Here is a 21,680-nt window from a genome sequence, read left to right on the forward strand (position 1 = left end):
GGGAAAGGGGAAGGAACAGGGAGCTCAGGGAAGAGGAAAGGCCACATCATATTTTGTCAAAAAAAAATTTGGATGAAATTGGCTAGATCCTCTTCAGAAATAGAATTGGAGGCTGGAGGTGAGAAGGGGTTGAGGAATGAATCAAAAGTGGTGAAAATGTGACTGGGATTTTGGGAGTCAGATTCAATTAAGGTGGAGAGAGAGAGTTGCTTAGCTAGGAAGATGGCAGAAATTGCAGAGAAAAGAACAATTTTGTAGGGGAGGAAGTCATCCTGATCATGTAATTTCCACCAGATATACTCCACAGCACGAAAGCAGGAATGGGGGAAGTGGGTGTTGGAGGTGAGCCAGGGCTGGGGATTGGCCAGGTGAACCTTATGATGGGAGAGAGGGGCAAGAATCAAGGGCAGAGGAGAGTGAAGCATGGAAAGAATCAAAAAATATATAAATGGAAGAAAAGGAAGAAAGGGGAGGGAGGAGAGGGCTGAGAGCAGACAAGAAGTCATCAATGCTAATGGACTGGAAGTCAATGAAAGACCAAGTGATGGGGCATGAGGATGGGTGCTGATTGGTCCCTTTCAGCATTGCCAGGTGCTGGTCAGAAAGGGAGAGCTCTACAACAGTGAGAGAGCATTGCTTGGCAAAGACTATGTAACATGAATGGCCCTTTTGGTGAGTGGGAGACTTGAACCATGGCTGCAGATCAAAAGAAGAAATGAGGGTGAGGAACCAGGCACCTCAGGGTTAGGGTGAGTCATCAAAATGGATGTTGAAATCACTGAAGATGACTGTGGGAGATTGTGAAGAGAGGACGAGAGAAAAGCAACAATCAAAATCAGAGAGGAAGGCTGATGGGCAGGAATTGGGTGGATGGTAGATGACAGCAACATGGATGGAAAAGGAGAGAAGAGTCAGATGCTGCTCAAAGGAGGAAAAAGAGTGGGAAGAGAGATGTGGGAGAAGTGATATGAGGCAGGAATGGGAGATGTGAAGATAACACTCTTGTACCGTTCAATCCGGGATGGGGGAAGTGCTGTCCCCAAAAGACATACATATACATTTGTGCTAGTTAATGTCCAAAAAGCAAGTGGGATTTTAAAAATATTGAAATTTATTTAATGCTTTTGTTTTTCCTCCCAAGGAGAGTTTGAGAGATGGGTAGCAATTGAAACTAACAGAGTTACTTCAAAATGGATTTAACCCACTATTTTCCCTGTACATTTGTACAGCATCTAGCACACTTTTACTAGCTACACAAGCAAATGGCTCAGGCTTCTGGAATCATCAGGCTAACACTGGGCATGCTCAGAACCTGAATGTATAATCACTCTCATACTAATTTTATATCATTTTATTTGCATAGTTATGCCTGAACTTATAGCATGATATCTATCTTTACAGAATTATTGAAACTCCCAGACTGTCACACCAACCATTAGAAAATGCTGCCTCCTCTGGGTGGACAATTTCTCTTTTACTTAACTGCTAAGACCCAGGTTCATTATTCTCTGTTTCTTATTCAAGAGCTGACTTCACTGACATTTAGAGCAGGGTGCATGGAATGTATCTTCCTGTACTGTTAAATGTATATATAAGGGGTGGCCAACCTGTGGCTCCGGAGCCACTCTTCAGAAGTTAATATGCAGCTCCTTGTATTGGCGCTGACTCTGGGGCTGGAGCTACAGGCACCAACTTTCCAATGTGCCGGAGGGTGCTCACTACTCAACCCCTGGCTCTGCCACAGGCCCTGCCCCCATTCCACTCCTTCCACCCCTTCCACCTCCTCCCCTGAGCCTGCAGTGCCCTCGCTCCTCCCCCCATCCCCCAGAGCCTCCTGCATGCCACAAAACAGCTGATCTGGAGGTGTGGGGAGGGAGGGGGAGGTGCTGATCAGCGGGACTGTTGGTGGGTGCGAGGCACTGGGAGCGAGGTGGGGGAGCTGATGGGGGGCTGCTGACGTATTACTGTGGCTCTTTGGCAATGTACATTGGTAAATTCTGGCTCCTTCTCAGGCTCAGGTTGGCCACCCTGGTATATATCATTAATGGTTGCAGGAAAAATAAATAAATAAACAAACTCTGAAACCAGGTATAGACTGGAGCAAAGCCATCTCAGATCACCTTTAAAACAACTCAGCCTTTACTCAAACAAGGTGTATGTTGTGAAAGGGATTTGATCATGTGATAAAAATCTAGTTGGTATACTAATCCTGGGTTGTTAATATTATCAATGGAATTCCAAGAGTACAGAGCTGTTAAATAGACTTGAAAGACATCAGAATGACTCATTGAAGAGCCAGGAAAGAATTACATAAAAACATCTTTTTAAAAGTAGACATAGTGCATAAGCAAACACATCATACATTTTATAAGAATCTATAAGTCAATACACTGCAGACCATCTCTCTCCAGTTGCATATCATTAGCTGTGTAATTAGCTAAATTGATTTTCCCTTCACGTAATCAAACAACTCCTCCTAAACTCCGAAGTTCTCTTAAGATGTACAGGGAAACTGCTGAAGAGTAATACATGAAAATTTCAGACCTACTAAAAACAAAAGAAAAAGGCTGCTAGCCAGTAAAGACAACCTACATGTGCCCATTTATTGACAGGCCCCCTCCACCCCCTAACACATACTAGCAGTGACCATCAGTTCCAGTCATATGCATGACTATTGCTTTCCCTCAGTGACTGGCTGCTAATATTTAAACCAATATTTAGATCACACGTAACAAACAAGCTTGCTACCAAAGAGGCTCAATACAGTTACCAAAAGTTATTGTACCATGATTCCTATGAACAAATGGCAGTCCACTACTCTAACCACCAAAATTAACTGCCTTCAAGTGTATTCATTAGCAGGAATCCTAGAAATCTGTTTGCCACGGAAAAATGCAGAGAATCTTTAGTCTTTACTTTTTATGAAACAATAAAAACATGTATTAACTAAATTATACTGAAAGTACCCGGGTCACTTATTCAATGTGTGCAACCTCCCTCTCTTGTGGTTGATTTTTTAATATGCTTTACATTTACAGTGGAACCCTGTTTATCTGATCTAATTGGGACCGGGGCTGGATTGGATAATCAAACATTGGAATAATCAGGAGAATTGGCGAAGAGCTTTCTATCCCTTATTTTAAGCTGTGAGGACTGGGTCAGTCAGTCCTGAGCTGCTGGTGGCTTGGTTAATACAGAGCGCCAGATAACGGAGGCTCCGATAAACGGGGTTCTACTGCATATCAATAAAACGTGTTCAGCTGATAGCTATATATATTGTGGCAAGGGGAGCTAAAGTTCAGTGTTTCATTTGAATTGTCCAAAAATTTAGATTTGTATGTCTTTAGGAGAGAATTTTGGTTTGTTTAATCACAGAAAACTAGGATCCCTTTTCATTAGTGAAAGATACAGCAGAGCTAAGAAAGTGAGGGCAACATTATGTTGACTCTAATAATCCACTTTAAAAATTAACTTAAGGGCTCCCAACAAGGCACAAGTTCTTGCAACAAAGTATCATGCGGACCTATGCCACAACCAACCCTTCCAAGCTAATTCCGAGAGCCATAAGTAAACTAATGGACTCAAAGATATGTGGATTTGTGTTACTAAATGTGGACCTGTTCGAGGGTGTGGAAAGGCAGCATGGATTAAGCATAGGTGGGGGATTTCCTATATTTACCCACATTAATTAAACCAATTTACCCCTTGCTTAAATCCATTTAAGTCCATCTACAGAAGAGGCTTGCACTTATTTAACTAAATCAATTTTAAAGCAATTTAGTTAAACCAGTACAGTATAGACAAATCCCGAGGACTATTCCATGTTCATATATAGTTCTTTCTCCACAGAGAAAAGTCATCTTCTTATGAGGGTAATGTGTGAGTGAAGTCTATATAGATAGTCCATGAAAGGCATTTTACTATCCTTTTGTTCAAATCATACAGCTTGCTATCTTTTCAACCTTTCTTCAGAGTAGAAAGGAATATAATTTTCTTCTTTTTTTTTCTCTTTAAGGATTTATCTATTAACAAAGAGACCAGAGCTTAGCTAAAGCTGGAAGGAAAACGTCTAGTAAAAGCAGAGCTCTTACCAGCATGGGGAATAAATGGTTGTTTTTTTTTCTCTATATTTGCCTCCAGAAAAAGGTTGAACTTGATTTCAGCCATTTTCTGATAATTGGTTTCCATTAGCCCTCAGCCAACCTAGCTGTGGCTAATTTACGTAAATGACAGGTACAGTAATCATAGGTCAGCAGAAACAGAGATAACTTGGGTGTCCTGCTGTATAAAAATCCTCCAGCAGAAGCCTCCCTGATTCTCTCATGTAGTGCTTCGAAGGGGATAAAATGCTAGTGAACATGTTAAGAGTTATATATAGGGTCTGAGTCTCTACTGTGTTATTCCAGTTTTTTGTCAGTAGAGCTCTACTGTAATAAAACTGGTGTTACACCATGGAGATTCAGGGCTCTGGAATCCAAATGAACAACAAAATGAGAAGCTGTAATCTACACTTACTGTTAATGTTTCTCTATTTGGTTAATGTTTTTATTTTGTGCATTCCATCTGCTTGCCCTGGATTGTTATTTTTTAAGATTATCCAGGGGTCTTGCCTGGTGATGTATTCAACCTGAAGCTGAAAAAAAATAAAGAATTATGAATATGCATCAGCAAAAGATAACTAAAGCACTGTTGATGTTGGCGATGAATAGACTGAAGGACATTTTTTACCTTGTGGATTAGGGCGGTATCAATGTTATCCAGAAAAATTTAACTATGGCACAATAAGGCCCAGATCCACAAAAGGATGTAGGTGCCTAACTTTCCTAAATCTAAGATTTAGGCATCACGGAAATCCTCAAACCCCCCACTCAGGTGCTGTTTAATCCTGTAGGGACCTAAAATCCCTTGACACCTAACTTTTTGCTGTAAAAGTTCCCTAGGCACCTAAGATTCTGTCATTGGGCATGCAACTAACAAGTCACTCTAGATGCCTGCATGATTCACTTGTGCCTCAGCCCCACTAGGATCCTCAAACCAGGTCAAGGTGGAAAGCATTGCCTTGCTTATATTGCCCAATCACACCTACTAGATTGCACCCCATAAAAATCTGTCTGGTGGAGAAGCTGGTGGTGTCACCTCCCATTTAGCACAGTGGGTAGAGCACTCACCAGGGATATGGAAGATCTAGGTTAAATTCCCCCCATCTATTGCTTGAGGAGGGCTTTCAGAAGAACCCTCACCACTGGGAGATGGGTTATTCTGATATAGGACTCCCACAGGAGAGATTGAGGAGGCTGTTCCACTTTGTATATGTACTTAAATAGTAATTACAGAACCAGATTGGACCCTAGATTTTCCTCTTTGTAGGTGAGTGTTCTAACCACCAGCCTAGTCATTTTCATATTCTACCTCAATGATTACTTAAGTAGTTATACAGAGTGGAACAGCTTCAACAAGAATCATTGCAAGAGCCCCACATTAGAATACCCTGGTGATTAGAACACACTCCCGAGAGCTAAGAGCAGTGCCAGGGCTTGCCAGGGCTGAGCCTGGCACCTCTAAGCTTAGCAGTTCATAGTCCCGGCACCTCTGGGCTTGCTGCATCAATTATGAAAATAAAAAAATTGCTTGAGTCCCAGCATGTAATTGCTTGAGCTCTGGCATCTCTTTCATTACAAATTAAACACTGGCTAGGAGACCCCCAGTTCAAATCCTTTCTCTGCAACAGGCAGAAGGGGGAATTGACCCTACATCTCTGATCTCCCTGGTGAGTGGGCTAACCACTAGTCTGAAAGATATAAAGGAGTCTCCACCTCTAACATTTCTTTCAAAAAACAGCTTAGGCACCTGACTCCAGGAGAGGATTCATGGCTAGGGATCCTAAGCAGAGAGAGACACCTTCCTTTAGCTTAGGGCAGGAGCTGCCTATTTTGTGGATTGCATTCTCAGGCACCTCTCTCTCCCCATTCATTGTACAGGGGAGTCTAGGGGTGGGATCTATAAAGGCACTTAGATGTTGCAAAGCTGAGCGCCACAGCACCTAACTTTTAGGCTTTGAACTCTACTGCCCTGCCCTCAGGTGACCAAACATCAGACCTGCCCTTTAAATTCTCTGGGAATTTTGAAAATCCCCTTCCTCTTTGCTCAGCCAGGCGTGGAGTGCTCTCAGCGAATCTTTCCAGGTGACCATGCCTCGACGCGCCCGGTGATCCCCAGTATGGAGCAATGGTGAGGTGCTGGACCTCATCAGTGCTTGGGGGGAGGAAGCTGTCCAGTCCCAGCTGCGCTCCAGCCATAGGAATTACAATACCTTCAGGCAGATATCAAGGGACATGATGGAAAGGGGCCATGACTGGGACGCACTACAGTGCAGGGTTAAAGTGAATGAGCTGTGGAATGCCTACCACAAAGCCCACGAGGCAAACCATCGCTCCAGTGCTGCCCCCGCGATCTGCCGTTTCTACAAAGAGCTGGACGCAATACTGTGGGGCGACCCCACCTCCACTCCAAGGACCACCATGGACACTTCAGAGCCCAGTTCAACAAGGCAGGAGGAGGAAGAGGAGGAAAGCAGAAGTGAGAGTCCTGAGGAGGAGGAAGACACCCCGGCATCCCTAGATGCATGCAGCCAGGAGCTGTTCTCAAGTCAGGAGGAAGGTAGCCAGTCGCAGCAGCCGGTGCTTGGGGAAGGACAAACACCAGAGGAGGTGCCCGGTAAGCGGCTTTTATTTTGGGAAGGAAGTTATTCGGTGCAGGCTCTTGGAGCGAAGAGGGTTAGGGCTGCGTGCATGGCTAGATGCGGAATAGGGCATTGATGTGCTCTCTCACATCGTGGTAATTGGCCTCAGTGATCTCTTCAAAGGTCTCATCCAGAAGCTGTGAAATGCGCTTGCGCAGGTTCCTTGGGAGCACTACTGTACTCCTTGTCCCAGTCAGGCTAACATGTCCGCGTCACTGTACTGTGAGGGGCGGGGGGATCATTACTGTACACAGGCAAGCTGCATATGGGCCAGGGCGGAAGCCGCATTGTAGTAGAAGACCCTCCCTTGTTTCCCAGGTCACCCTCAGCAGCGAGATATCTTCCAGGACAAACTCCTGTGGAAAATGTGGGGATAATGTTCAGTATAGGGGTCCCCTTCAGCTGTTGGCTCTCCCCAAGGCACAGAACCCCAGAGGACAGTACAGCCATGAAACAATCAGTCCCCCCGACCCTGTGCTTCCTCACCATTTTGGGGCTCCTGTGGGTTATGTGCACTAGCTTTGGGATGGGCAAATTCTGCTATCATTAGACTGTGCTTGTCTTTAAGTATGGGCGAATCATTGCTCTGTCTGGTGTGAACAATGCTGCCTCTGTTAAGTGTTGCATTTTGCCTTTACAGATGCAACCTTGAGATCTCAGTCGTCCGTGTTATCACCGGCCGAAAGACTCCAAAGAATTAGGAAGAGGTCACGTAAAAGCAAATAAGACATGCTGCATTAAGTCATGCAGCAGTCCCTTAATGAAAATCAAAAAGCGCAGGAGTGGAGGGAGAGTGAAAGGAGGATCCACCAGCAGAATGCGGAGCACCAGCAACAAAGCACAGAGCGGCTGATAAACATTATGGAGCACCAAGCGGACTCGATCCAGGCGCTCGTAGCCAGGCAGGCAGAGCACTACTGCGCCCGTCCCTCTCCCCTCCCACAGCCCTTGTCCCAAAACTCTTTCCCTTGTGCCCCCATGTCACCTCCAATGCACTTTCCCCAACATTCAGGTTCTTATCGCCACCAGCTGCCTCCAACACCTGTAGCTTCACCACCCAGCCCTGCAAACTACAACCCTTACCCATTGCACTCAACCCCCATCACCATGCATTTTAGCCAGCCTGAAGTGCAGCACTCATTGCACAGCACTCCAGACAGGAAGGCTGAGTATGAGAACAGGACATACGCAAATCTGTGATTGAACCATTCCCCACCCCACCCCCTTGCCCTTTCTGTTTCCCAAGCATTTGTGTTTCTTTTCAATAAATGAATTTTATTTTAAATAAATGGATTTTTTGGCTTTGAAAACATTCTTTATTATTGCATTAAGTAAAATATACCTTAGCCCAGGAAAGCAACAGGCACTGCAAGTTAGTGTAGCAATCACAGATTCCTACTAACATTGGAACCACTTCACATCACTCCCATGCAGGACACCAAACATTACTGTTGGCTTTCAGCCTCAAATTGCTCCCTCAAGGCATCTCTAATCCTTGCAGCCCCGCACTGGCCCCCTCTAATAGCCCTGCTCTCTGGCTGTTCAAATTCAGCCTCCAGGTGTTGAACCTCCAAGTTCCAAGCCTGAGTGAACCTTTCACCCTTCCCTTCACAAATGTTATGGAGGGTACAGCACACGGATATAACCGTAGGGATGTTGTCATCAGCCAGGTCCAGCTTCCCATACAGACAGCATCAGCAGACCTTTAAATGGCCAAAAGCACACTCCACAGTCATTCTGCACTGACTCAGCCTGTCGTTGAACAGCTCCTTGCTGCTGTCAAGGCTCCCTGTGTAGGGTTTCATGAGCCACAGCATTAAAGGGTAAGCGGGGTCTCCAAGGATCACAATGGGCATTTTGACTTCCCCTATGGTGACCTTCTGGTCTGGGAAAAAAGTCCTGGCTTGCAGCTCCCTGAACAGGCCAATGTTCCGAAAGATGCGTGCGTCATGCACCTTTCCGGGCCAGCCTGCGTTAATGTCAATGAAATGCCCAAGGTGATCCACAAGTGCCTGGAGAACCATTGAGAAATACCCCTTCCAATTAACGTACTTGGAGGTTAGGTGGGCTGGTGCCAGAATTGGAATATGCGTCCCATCTATCGCACCTCTGCACTTAGGGAAACCTATTTGTGCAAAGCCAGCCACAATGTCATGCATGTTACCCAGAATCACGGTTCTTCTGAGCAGGATGTGATTAATGGCCCTGCAAACTTGCATCAACATGATTCCAACAGTCGACTTTCCCACTCCAAACTGGTTAGCGACGGATCAGTAGCGGTCTGGAGTTGCCAGCTTCCAGATTGCAATAGCCACCCACTTCTCCACTGGCAGGGCAGCTCTCAATCTTGTGTCCTTGCGCCGCAGGATGGAGACGAGCTCATCACACAGTCCCATGAAAGTGGCTTTTCTCATCCGAAAGTTCTGCAGCCACTGCTCGTCATCCCAGACTTGCAGAACGATGTGATCCCACCACTCAGTGCTTGTTTCCCAAGCCCAAAAGCAGCATTCCGTGATGGTGAGCATGTCCATGAATGTCACAGCAATCTCGTGTCATATGCGTTACACGAGTCAATATCGTCGGACTCCTCACTGTCAGTTTGTAGCTTAAGGAGTAACTCGACTGCCAAACCTGATGTGCTGGCGAGACCTATCAGCATATTCCTCAGCACTTCGGGATCCATTCCCGCAGACCGAAAGGGAAGACAGAGCGTGCAGTACACAAAATGTTGAAAGATGGTGCCAAATGTGGACGGAAGCACAGAGATTGCTGGGATGCAAAGTGATGCGCCAAGGGGCGTTGGGAAAGGACCTAGAATGCCCCGCACCCCCCGCACCAGCCACAGCGCCAGAATGGGAAGAGGTGCTCTGTGGGATAGCTGCCCATAATGCACCACTCCCAATGCTGCTGCAAGTGCCACAAATGTGGCCACACCAGTGTGTTTGCAGCTGACAGTGTGGACACACTGCAGGGCTTTCCCTGCTGCGCTCTCCGAGGGCTGGTTTAACTCACAGCGCTCTATATCTGCAAATGTAGCCATGCCCTCAGATTCACAAAGCTGAGGTAGGTGCCTTGGCTCCTATACAATGGCTGGGGAGAGATAAGCACCTAAAATGCAATCCACAAAAGTAAACAGGGTGGGCACGAAGCCACCTAAACTAGCCTGTGGGAGAAGAGGTGTGTGCTAAGCTCCACCCCTCTCTCAGAGATAGGCACTAAATCCAGGCTACAGGGAGGCACCGAGTTCTGCTCAGTAATTCACAAACAGGAGCCCCTCTCCTGGCGTCAGATACCTTAGGCACCTAAGGCATTTCTTGTGAGAATCAGTTAAATACCTGCCTCGCTCCACACAAAAAGGCCAGAGAGGGAGTCCACTTTGTAACTTTTAGCCCAGTAGTTAGAGCACTAACCTGGGATGCAGGAGACCCAGAGGAGGAGAAATGAGGTGGGAGACCCCTGTTCAAATCCTAAGCGAACATTCTAACCACTGAGCCATGGGATATTCTGATGTGAGGGTCCCTCAATCTCTCCTGTTGAAGCTGTTCCACTCTGGCTAAATAACAAAAGAATGACTGGAGTAGGGGGACTGGACCCAAGGTGTCTCACATCCCAGGTGAGTGCCATAACCACCAGGCCAGGGGCACTGGAACAGGGAGAGTCAGGGGGCCATAACCCCCACTTTTTACCGGCCATAAGGGCGAGTGATTGGGGGGGCAAAGAGGAGCAAGGGGGAAACAGGATTTTGGGGGGGAAGAGGAAGAGCAGGGGCGAGAACTCAGCGCAAGAAGTAGTGTGATGGCAGGGAATCGGGGAGAAGATGGTGTGGGGTGGGGCTATGGTTCAGGTGCTGATGGGCCCCCCATTTTTAGGAAGCTTCCACCGCTCCTGCAGCAGGCTGTTGACTGACCCTCTCTCTCCCAGTCATCCCCCCAACTATTTAAGTATTTATGCACAGTGGAACAGTCATTGAGTCAGAGAAAGAGAGAGAGAGAGACAGAGAGAGAGACTCTGTAGATGCTGAACATACCACCACCTAAAGTCCATCCCCAAATAGGTGTTAGAAGCCTAAATACCTATGTAGACCTGGGCCTAAGGTCCGATTTAGCAAACTTACATAAACGAATTATAGGATTACTCACATGCTGAAGTACTCACTTGTGTACATGTTTGCAGGATTGGGCCAAAATATTATGAAGTTCTAGATTAGAAAATTTGGAGGAAAAACAGGCATAATGATCTGTGCCTAGGTGCTCTGCTGGATAAGAATGGACCTCAGCAGGGGCTGAACAGCTTTGCTGAATCAGGACCATAATGCCTAGATCCTAATAACAGGATCCCTGACATTGTAATGCAGACCACAGAACTGAAACAAATGAACAGTGAAACAAGTACATTTAACCTGCCAAGTGCTCCCACAGTATAGATACCAGGCATTGTCCCCTTCATTGATCCTGCTGAGTATTTCCCTCTGCCTTCAGTAAGCATAGAGAATTTTTGTCTGATGTTTTCTCTTTCATTATGAACTGAAAAGGCCTTTGAGGCCTCCTCAGATTTTTTCCTCTCTTTTACACACCTAATTTTTGCCTTTTACCATCCTTCACTCTCCCTGCTGCAAAATTCATGCCTTAATTATCTCGTCTTGACTATTGCAAACTTCGTTTCTCTGACCTCCCCTGGTCCTATCAATCCAAAATGCTGCTGCTAAAAATATCTTCTTCTGCCACTGCTTTAAGCATCATACACCATGATGGGGGTGTTCAGAGCTGTCCTTAGGGGTAGGCGACATGGGCAACCTGCCAACCGCCCAGGGCACTTTGGTCAGAACCATCCAAGTTGTGCAAGCTGGTGGGCCTGGGCTGCCAGAGCGGGGTGAGTGCAGGTGAGCCCAGGGCTGGAGCACCTGGCCAGCCAGCCAGAGGGTGGGCAATACCACCCCGAGTTGCAAGTCTGGTGGGGAGGTGCAGGCAGCAGGGCTTGTCCCCGTGGAGCCAGAGAGCCAGCTCCTGGGTTCCCCCTTCCTGTGGCAGAGTAGTCAGTGGCCGGGGGATCCTGCCTGTGCAGCCCTTCCCGCGGGTGATGGGGGGGGAGAGGAGCCAAGGGAGCCCGCAGGGGCCACAGGCGATGGAGGCGTGGCGCTTGCAAGTGCCAGGGTGCCAAAATACAAGTTTGCCCAGGGTGCCGTTTTCCCAAAGGCCAACCCTGGGGTTGTGTTTGGGAGAGGGGGATGTTATGGGGTTAGTATGGCTGCTTCTGTGCCAGCCAGGGGTAGCTGGGGAATCACCAACTTTCCAGCGGTGGTTCTCTGAGCTGCCCAGAGTAGCGTTGATGGAGGCCAAGGCCATAGTGTGCACCCCCCATGTAGGTACTATATACAAAGGACCTATTCTCTGCCTTGTGCCACTATAGATCAGGCCTAATTCCACACTGGAGTCAGTGGAGTGACTGGTTTAAAACTGGTGAGGCAGAGGAAAAATCAGTGCCCTGGCCGTTTATTGGGGCACACAGTCTGTGTGTGCTGGTGTGAAATATCCAGTACCCACGCGGAGTGTTTCCTCGCTCCCCCTAGTTACTGTCTCGGGGTTAACACTCGCCGCCTCAGGGGAGCGCGCTCAGAGCTGCGGCGTTCCTCGGAGCCAGGGCCCCGCTCCGCGCCATTTGCTAATCCCGCCGCGGGCCGCGCAAGCCCGGCGGCACGCGCTGAGGAACCCAGCAATGACGAACAGCAGCCGCCCCGCACGCACCCGCGTGGCCTTAGCTCACCCTTGTGCCCATCTCCGCGCGCGCATATATAGGGGAGCCAGGGGCATCCCAGAGCAACCCGACCAGCGTCCGCCCGCCGCTCCCGCCTGCACCATGGGCGCCGCGCGCAAAGGTAAGCAGCTGCCCCTGACCCCTCGCCAGTCTGCGCCCCAGCGTTGCCTGCAGGGTAGCGGGCTGGTCTTGATCCATCCGCTCTTCCCAGGTTACGCCTGCCTGTGCGCCCTGCTCTGGCTGCTGGGGAAGCCGCCAGGAGCCGTTTTCGTGGCAATTTGTGCCCGGCAGGGAGACTCGAGCTGCCGCTTCTTGTCCGTGTCTGATCTTTTCGACCGGGTGATCCAGCACTCGGACAGACTACACAGCCTCTCCACGGCGCTCTACTTGGACTTGGTGAGTGCCCCGTCCTGCCACGCCACAGGCTCCCCTGTTCTCCTAGGGATCGCCTTTGCTGCCCACCTGAACTGGGCACGCAGCGATCTCTGACCTCGGGGCATGTTTGCCAAAGCATCTGGCTTCCTCTCTCCTCCCGACAGTTAAAGCCCGGGCTGGGTATGCAGTCGGTCTGTTGCTTGCTGTCTCCGTTCTGTATCGCTGATCATCTACGGGAGCAGCAAGAAAGTCTTGGCACTGTCAGATGCGCCGTATTCATTTACTCACATCACGTGTGACATAGTAGCTCCATGGGCTAGCTCTGCTCACAAGTTTTCCCGCTGCATGTCCGTGTTTTGATTGTAATGTGGGGTTTGGTAAAAGGAAATATGCAAGGTGACAAAATGGCTATTGAAAACCACCAAAGTTACCAACTACAGTTTTACAACATCTGATGTGTTGAGTTCTTTTTCTTCCCTTTAGGAAAAAAACTTTCTACCCAATGGAAACGAGTTGGGCAAATGGACAGGTAAATGCCACACCTCCAGGATGCTAACGCCTAATGGCAAGGAGTATGTCCAAAAAATACCGGTAAGGCCCTATTAGCGTGCACTGGAGTTGATATGGCATGCAGTGATGTCAGATACGGTTGCTATTTGTATGGGGAAACTCAAGGGGACAGTTTGTCAAACTGAGCTGTGCCAGATTCCAGTTATTATTTAAGGAGGGAAGGAAGGATGGAACATTGTCATTGAAGAGCCAGGCCCGATCCTGCAAAGTGCTGCGCACCCTCCACTCCCACGGGCTTCAGAGGAAGTTGAAAACGCTCAGCACCTGCTGGTAGCGAGCCCACGTGACTAATAGGCAAATTCTCAGCATAGTCCCAGCCAGGGGGATTTTGTACTCTTGGAATGTTATAGCTAAGGCTAAGATTTTGTCATGGATATTTTTAGTAAGTGTCAGGGACAGGTCACGGGCAATAAAGAAAAATTCATGGAAACCCCTGATCTGTCCCTGACTTTTACTAAAAATATCCATGATAAAATGGGAAGGGACTGGGCAGCTGTGGGGTGGCTGGGAGCTCCAAGGCCCCACCACCCATGGGGACTCAGAGCTCTGGGATCCCCCTGCATGGTGGTGGCTGGGGAGCTGTGGAGTATCCCTGCGCTGGCTGGGAATTGTGGGGTACCCCCACTGCCCATGGCAGCTGGGAGCTTGGGGGCCTACTGCCTCAGGTGGTGGGGGTATCTTACAGCTCCCTGCCGCTGCAGGAAGTGGTGGGACCCTGCAGCTCCCAGCCACCAGGGCTGAAGTCACAGAGGTCTTTGGAAGTCACGGATTCCGTGGCTTCCACAACCTCTGTGACAAAATCATAGCCTCAGTTATAGCTGATGCTTCCTCTTTAAAGTTCTTGCATCCTACATATTTGCAGAGTGTAAGCAGGGTAGCTGATGGATTTGAGATCCCACAATTAATCCCAATTTCCTTCTATATTGTAAGAAATAATGTTTGTGGGGCTCTATAAGATTAATTCACATTCATTAGTTATAAAAACAGCACTGCAATACTTAAACAAAGGTCAGACATCCCAAAGGACAGAGAGGGATACATTTTCCCTTTAATTTACTCTGGCACAATGAAAGACAAATCTAGGAAGTAGCTGTGAACTCTACAAATAAATTTGATTAATCAGTGCCATTGTAAAACTTAGAAAGCCATTATGAGAAAACCATGGTGGGGGGGAAGAGAAGCAAATATTTGTAAACAGAAATGTTTCAAAGAGGAAAAAATATAGTGAGGAACAGAAATCAAGCAAAGAAACTGTAGGAGCTCAAAGCTAAGAAAAGTAATCAGTATTTTAAAAATAGTGACGAAAAGCAGACATTGAAAAGCCAAGGACACAAAGACAGGTGTGAAAAATATTGTAAAAAGGGGATGGATAAAAAGAAAAAATGGGAGAAAAGAAAAAGAAATGTATGAAGGTGTTATTTAGCAACTTTTCTCTTTGGTTTTGATGGTTAAAATAATGGGGAAATGCTCTTCCTGTGATTTTTCTCTCTTTGCAAGTGAAAACAGATTGGCTCAGAATACATACAGCTGACAAGAAGGATAATATTTTCAAAAGCAGCTAAGGGACTTTAGTGCCATTTTCAAAAGCAATTTAAGCATTTAGGAGCCTAAATCTCATGGAAAGTCAGAGGCTTAGGCTCCTAAGTCACATAGCCCCAGACCCAGAGGTATTTAGGTGCCTAAATCCCAGTTTTGACTCCACTGGAATCCACAAAACTCCCGCCAAACCCTATAGGTGCCTATACTCACTTGGTGCCTATGTTTTTAGTGTAAAAATTCCCTAGGTAGAGAAGTTCCTGCCTGTGAGCATGTGCACTGCTGACTCTCTAGGCCTCTGGATGCCCGTCTCCTGCATAAGCTCTGGAGCACTCCATGAACCAGGGGACACATAGGCATTTGGCCACCTAAGGTGTGCTCAGAGGCCGCCTACTGCATTGGGTCCACTTAAAAAATCTCACCAGTGGAGGTGTTTCCAACCTTCCAACTTTTAGCCCAATGGATAGCTGCATTCACCTGGGATGTGGGAGACCCAGCTTCAATTCTCCCCCACTCTGCCTGAGGGGCAGTAAAAAATGTGACCAGGAGGGTCTCCCACCTCTCAGGGGAGAGCTCTAACCACTGATTGGGGGCTCCCTCAATCTCTCCTGTTAAAACTGTTCCACCTTTCAGGTAGTGCCCTAAGCACTGAACCAGAGTCATTCTCATGCTCTCTTGCTCTCTGGCCCAACGGCTATTTATTTATCCACAGTGGAAATGTAACTGGGCCACAGAGAAAGACTCTGTAATCTAGAGATTAGGGCACCTACGTGCAAGGTGGGAGACCCAGAATCTAGTCCCCCTACTCCAATCACTCTTTCATTAGTTAGCCACAGTGGAAGAACTTCAAAAGGAGAGATTGAGTGAGCCCCCACATCAAACTACCCCATAGCTCAGTGGTTAGAATGCGCAGAGGTGGAAGCCTCCTGTTCACATCCCTTCTCCCACTCAGATAGAGGGGGGGGGAACTGAAGCTGTATCTTCCTCATCCGAAAGGAATGCTCCAACCACTGGGCTAAAAGTTAGACAGTAGGAACCAGCAACTCCTCCTCTGGCTGTTTTGTGTGGAGTGAGGCAGGTGCCTAACTCATTCCCACCAGAAACTACTTAGACGTCTAAGATGCCTGATTCCAGGCGAGGGGTTTTCCTTTGTAAATTGTTAAGCACAGATAGGCACCTCCCCACAGGCTGGGCATAGGCACCTATCTTCCTGAGAGGGGCCAGGCTCATCACACACACCCTTCTCATTAGCCTCTCCATTGGCCAGTTTAGGTGGTTCTCCACCTAGCATGCTGGCTTTTGTGGATTGCAGACTACACTTATACCTCAATAGTGAAACAGCTGCAGCTATGCCTCTGTAGTGCTTCATAGACCCCACCTATGCCAATGGGGGGGTTCTCCCATTGATGAAGGCAATCTACCTCCCCGAGAGGCAGTAGCTAGGTCAATGGAAGAATTCTTCCATTGACCTAGCACTGTTTACACTGAGGGTTAGGAAGGCATAGCTACATTTCTCATGGGTGTGGATTTTCACTCCCCGAGAGACGTAGCTATGCTGATGTAAGTTCCCAATGTAGAGGAGCCCTAAGGCAGCTATCTCTCCCCATTCATTGTGTAGGGAGAAAGGCACCTAACTCAGGCTTTGTGCACCTCAATGTTGTTCCTGTGATTTCCTAGGCACCTAAAAGTTAAAAGCAGCAATACTCAGTATAGCAATTCCTGAGTCCCTTTGTGGATCTGGGCCTTTGGCACTTTTGAAAGTTTTCCCTTAAGACTTTTTTCCATCTAACAACTCAGCAGTTTAGCATTTGATATCAATGTAGCACTATTTAAGGAAGTACCACCACTTTGATGCAGAATTTGATTACAGAATGAGATCCTAAGCAATTTGGGAAGAAGTTGCATGTGCAAAGTCATTTTGTTTTGTTTTTCATACTGTGGAAGCAGAGAAAATAAAGTACCTGACTTGCTGTACCCAAACAAAAAGTGAGAACTCTGTTATTCTCCGACAATACTAATGTACAACTAGAGAGAAGCCCATGAAACTGTTATTTTCTAAACATTTGAAAGTTAGTTATGAATTGTATGCATAGAAATTCTAAGTGTGCCCAGATTTTAAGTATCATTGTCTGTTTAAGTATACCATGCCCAATGAGAACGTCACTGTTCATATGCTTTGATGCCACTAATAGGAAAGTTCTTTCATATTTTGTTTTCAAGAGAGAAGAACTAACTCACTTGATACTGAGACTCTTGCAAGCCTGGAAGGAACCACTTTCCCACTTTGACCAGAATATTGGTCATCATCAAGAATTATCTAGTGACAGCCTGAGCAAAGCAAAGCAAATCAGCAATATGGTGCATGAGCTGAAGACTGGAATGGAGAAAGTAACAGAGAAGGCAAGATTTTCAACCTAATTTTTTTTTAATATCAGTTATACTGAAATACCAAAGGGTTCTCAAGGCCAAATTCTGCTCTCAGTTACAAAGATATAGCCCTAGCATGGTGTTCACAGTGGAACAGCTTCAATAGGAGAGACTGAGGGAGCCCCACATCAGACTATCCAATAGCTCAGTGGTTGGAGCATACTCCTGAGAGGTAGGAGACCCCACTTTCAATCTTTCCCATGCCTGCTAGAGAGAGGGGAGTTGAACCTGTCTCTCCCACATCTCAGCTGAGTACTGGACTAAAAGGTGGGCCCCAGCACCATTTCCTTCTCTGGCTGTTTTGTGTGGCACAAGGCCAGCACTGAACTCATTCCAGCAAGAAACTACATAGGTGCCTAAGCCAAGGGAAGGGTTCCTGTTCATGGATAGCTAGCAGAGATAGGCACCTTCCTGCATCCTGGACCGAGGCACCTATCTCGGAGAAAGGGGCAGGGTCTTAGCAGGTCAGCATCTCCCATTGGCTAGCTTAGGCGGCTTCCTGCCTAGCATGCTGGCTTTTATGGATCTCATTCTTAGGTGGCTTTCTCTCCCCATTCATTGTATAGAAAGCCTGGGCACTTAACTCAGCTTTGTGGATCGCGGAATTGTTCCTGAGATTTGCTAGGGGTCTAAAAGTTAGGCATTGCAACACTGAGTATCACAACACCTAAGCCCCTTTCTGGATTCCACCCCTAGCTACTTACATAACTACACCTCTACCTCAATATAACACGAATTCGGATATAACGCGGTAAAGCAGTGCTCTGGGGGGGGGGGGGCAGGGCTGCGCACTCTGGTGGATCAAAGCAAGTTCAATATAACACGGTAAGATTTTTTGGCTCCCGGGGACAGCATTATATCAGGGTAGAGGTGTATTTTAAAGCCCTGTGACAAATGCCTTCTGATAAATGTACATTGTGGCATCTGATTATATTTGCAGCTCTCTCACTTTTTATTACCAGATAGTGGGTCTGATCTTGTATTCCATGTGCACTCACAACTCTCACTAAACTCAGCTGGAGCTGTGACTGAACAAGGAATGAAGAATCAGGCCTATTTTCTTTGTCTCTGACAATTAACATGTTTATTCCCATGCAGACATCCCACTAAACACTTAAAAAATAAGAAAAAAAACCTTAATATCTCACCAAGGATGATACAAATTGAAATGGACGTACAACTCAGCAATACAGCAGAGGGGTCATTTTATCCACTGCTGAAATGCATCCACCAGTGAAGTGAAATTGAACAGCACCTCACAGGACAGAGCTATAAACGGAGAAGCCCAATCTTCAGTTTGGCTATGAATATGGATTAGAATTTCCCCAGAATTCAGGGGCATTTAATATCCGGATTTTTGTTTAGTTCATCATAGATTTGGGGCCAAACATAAAATTCAAAAACAGATTCAAGCTTCGCCCAAGTTCAGGATATTTGTATCCAGGTTTGTAGCTCAGGCCCATTTCTACAACTTGTTTTGGGGAAATTCTTGGATGGGAGGCTCTCTGAGGGAATGGCAGCTCTGTCCATATTGTTCTGTACGTGCTACCAAGGTTTCACAAATAGTAAAGTATAAGAAGGAAACAATATCAAATTGAAACTACTTATTGCATAGACAGTGTCATGTGACAGTATTTTTCCATATTACACTGAGTCTGGGCTTGATCTTGCTAGGCGGCCAGTCCTTCTAAGAGGTGGTGAGGGACCTCATTTTGCATTGACTTTAACAGCTCTTGGGGATGCTCAGCACCTGCTAGAAGCCCTAGCGCCTTACTAGATGAAGCTCGTTAAATAAGGCTACAAGTCTGAACAGGGCCGGCTCTAGGATTTTTGCCACCCCAAGCAGAAACAATTTTGGCCGCCCGCATTTTTTTCTTACCCCACCCCCGGCCCCGCCTCAGCTCCGCCCCTTCCCCAAATCCCCAGCCCTGCCTCCTCCCCCCAGGCTCTCAAGCCTAGGAGGGAGGGGGAGAAGCGGCGCGCACGCTGCAGCCACTCGGCATCTCCCCCTCCCTCCCAGGCTCTCAAACCTGGGAGGGAGGGGGAGCAGCGGCGCGCGAATCAGCTGTTTCGCGTGCCGTGGCGTGCGAGCGGCAGCAGCGGAGGTGAGCTAGGGAGGCCGGGGCACATTTTTAGGGGCGGCATTCTGGCGCCGGCCATGCCGCCCCTAAAAATGTGCCGCCCCAAGCACCAGCTTGTTTTGCTGGTGCCTAGAGCCGGTCCTGAATCTGAAGAAAACTGATCCACTGAACTATCTTGAGATGGGGCAGCCATACTGAAGAGTGGCCTTTACCTGCTCCATGTTCAAAGGGTGTTATGTCCTTGATAGCATTGCCAAAGTTCTGCTTCCAGAGGCAGAATTTCTTGAAACAATATGAAACCACTTCCAACTAGTTAGACTCTTATGTAGGCTCTGGGTAGCAGGCTGGGATTGCATTTCCTTTCTCTAGAGAACTTTGCACAATTTTTTTCAGTACTTACATAAAAAACCTGGAGGTGAGCAGTCTACATTAGCTGATAATTTCATTAATGGGTGTTCTATAAACCCTGATTTTGTTAGCTTCAACACTAGCATTTTGAGGATTTTGGTTCTATGCACATTTATATCCATTGACAGGTTACAGTCATACATATTCTGTTTTCAATACAGATGCAGTCAATGGGAATCATCAGCAATTCATTGAATGGAATGGGATCATCAGAAGCAGCTGGTTTATCCATTAGTAATGAAGCAAATTTGATGAGTGACTATGAGTTTATTCACTGCTTCAGGAGAGATTCCAATAAAGTACAAAGCTACTTAAAAATTCTTAAATGTAGGATTTGGCCAGGAAATAGTTGTTGAGTTTTAATCTGTGACAGGCAATTTTCAGAATTAAAGCTACATGTTGTTTGCAAAGATGGAACAAAATAATTTATAAAGGTTTTATGACATTTACAGTAATAGTAAATTATTAACAAAGAAAACTAGTTTTGAATGGCTTTGCCAATTATTTATTTTACACTGTTAACCTACACAGTTGAAATATTACATAAGGCATAATGTGTGTATGTGGGTTTCACACACCAGGAAGAGTGGATTTCAGGGGTAGTGCATAAATCAGTTTCTGTATTTACTACAGTATGTCAAACTGCAATTTAAATAGTTCACACATTTTCAGGTGTACATATTGTCATTGAAGCTAAACATCAATAAATTAGCTAAGTCTTGGTACAAGACATGTATAGACTTTAAATAAAGTATATTTTTATAATAAAAGTTGTTTCATTTATCATGTGACAAAAGTACTTATGTTTAAAAGTACTCAATGTATGGTATTACTAATGGGTTTAGGAGGATATATGACCCTCTGACTACCCTTCTTTCCCATCAAACTTCTAACTTTTTTCCTAACTTGCTGCAAGCTTTTACAAATATTGATGTAGTTTCAGGAGTCCCTAAGAGCAGGAGTCTGATAGTCTGACACTGAGTAGCACCTTACTCCATGAGTAGTCCCACTGAGAACTCTTATGGAAAAAAGTACTATAGCACATGAGTAAGGGCCTAATTCAGGGGTGGGCAAACTAGGGCCTGTGGGCCGCATCTGGCCCACGAGCCATTTTAAGCCAGCTCGTGAGCCGCACCATCCGGCTCAGCCCACTCTGGCCGGGGCGTTGGATCGGCGGCCGGACCGCACAGCTCGGCAGCGCTCCAGCTGGGGCGCTGGGTCAAGTGCCGCACAACACGGCTTGGCCTCGCTCCAGCTGGGGCGCAGGGCCACAACATGCGGCTCCCGGAAGCCACAGCATGGCCCCACTCCAGCTCCTACGTGCTCCAATGGGAGCTGCAGGGGCAATGCGTGCGGATGGAGCAGCGGGCAGAGTCACCTGGCTGTGCCTCCAGAGAAGCCGGAGAAGGGATATGCCACTGCTTCTGGGAGCTGCTTGAGGTAACACCGCTCAGAGCCTGCACCCTCTGAGCCTCTCCCAACCCCCTGCCCCAGCCCTGATCCCCCTCCCGCTCTCCAAACCCCTCGATCCCAGCTCGGAGCACCCACCTGTACCCCAAACCTCCAGCCCCACCCCAGAGCCCACACCTCCAGATGGAACCTGCACACCTTCCTGCACCCCTGCCCCAGGCCTGATCACCCTCCAAACCCTTCAATCCTAGCCCAGAGCACCCTCCTACACCCCAAACTCCTCATCCCCAGAGCCCGCACCCCCTCCCACACCCCAACCCCAATTTTGTGAGCATTCATGGCCTGCCATACAATTTCCACTCCTCGATGTGGCCCTTGGGCCA

The 21,680-nt window shown here is 47.2% G+C and overlaps 1 protein-coding gene across 1 annotated transcript; it reads left to right on the top strand.

Moving 5' to 3' along the window:
- The first annotated feature begins 12,592 nt into the window (after nt 1–12,592).
- Nucleotides 12,593–20,553, top strand: PRL (prolactin). Its single transcript, XM_034754481.1, has 5 exons — nt 12,593–12,611; nt 12,702–12,886; nt 13,349–13,456; nt 17,192–17,371; nt 20,049–20,553. Exons 1-5 carry the CDS (start codon nt 12,593–12,595, stop codon nt 20,241–20,243), a joined length of 687 nt encoding a protein of 228 aa, XP_034610372.1. The 3' UTR covers nt 20,244–20,553.
- Nucleotides 20,554–21,680: the final 1,127 nt, after the last annotated feature.

The sequence above is a fragment of the Trachemys scripta genome, chromosome 1, assembly GCF_013100865.1.
Source record: "Trachemys scripta elegans isolate TJP31775 chromosome 1, CAS_Tse_1.0, whole genome shotgun sequence".
Classification (NCBI taxonomy): domain Eukaryota; kingdom Metazoa; phylum Chordata; order Testudines; family Emydidae; genus Trachemys; species Trachemys scripta.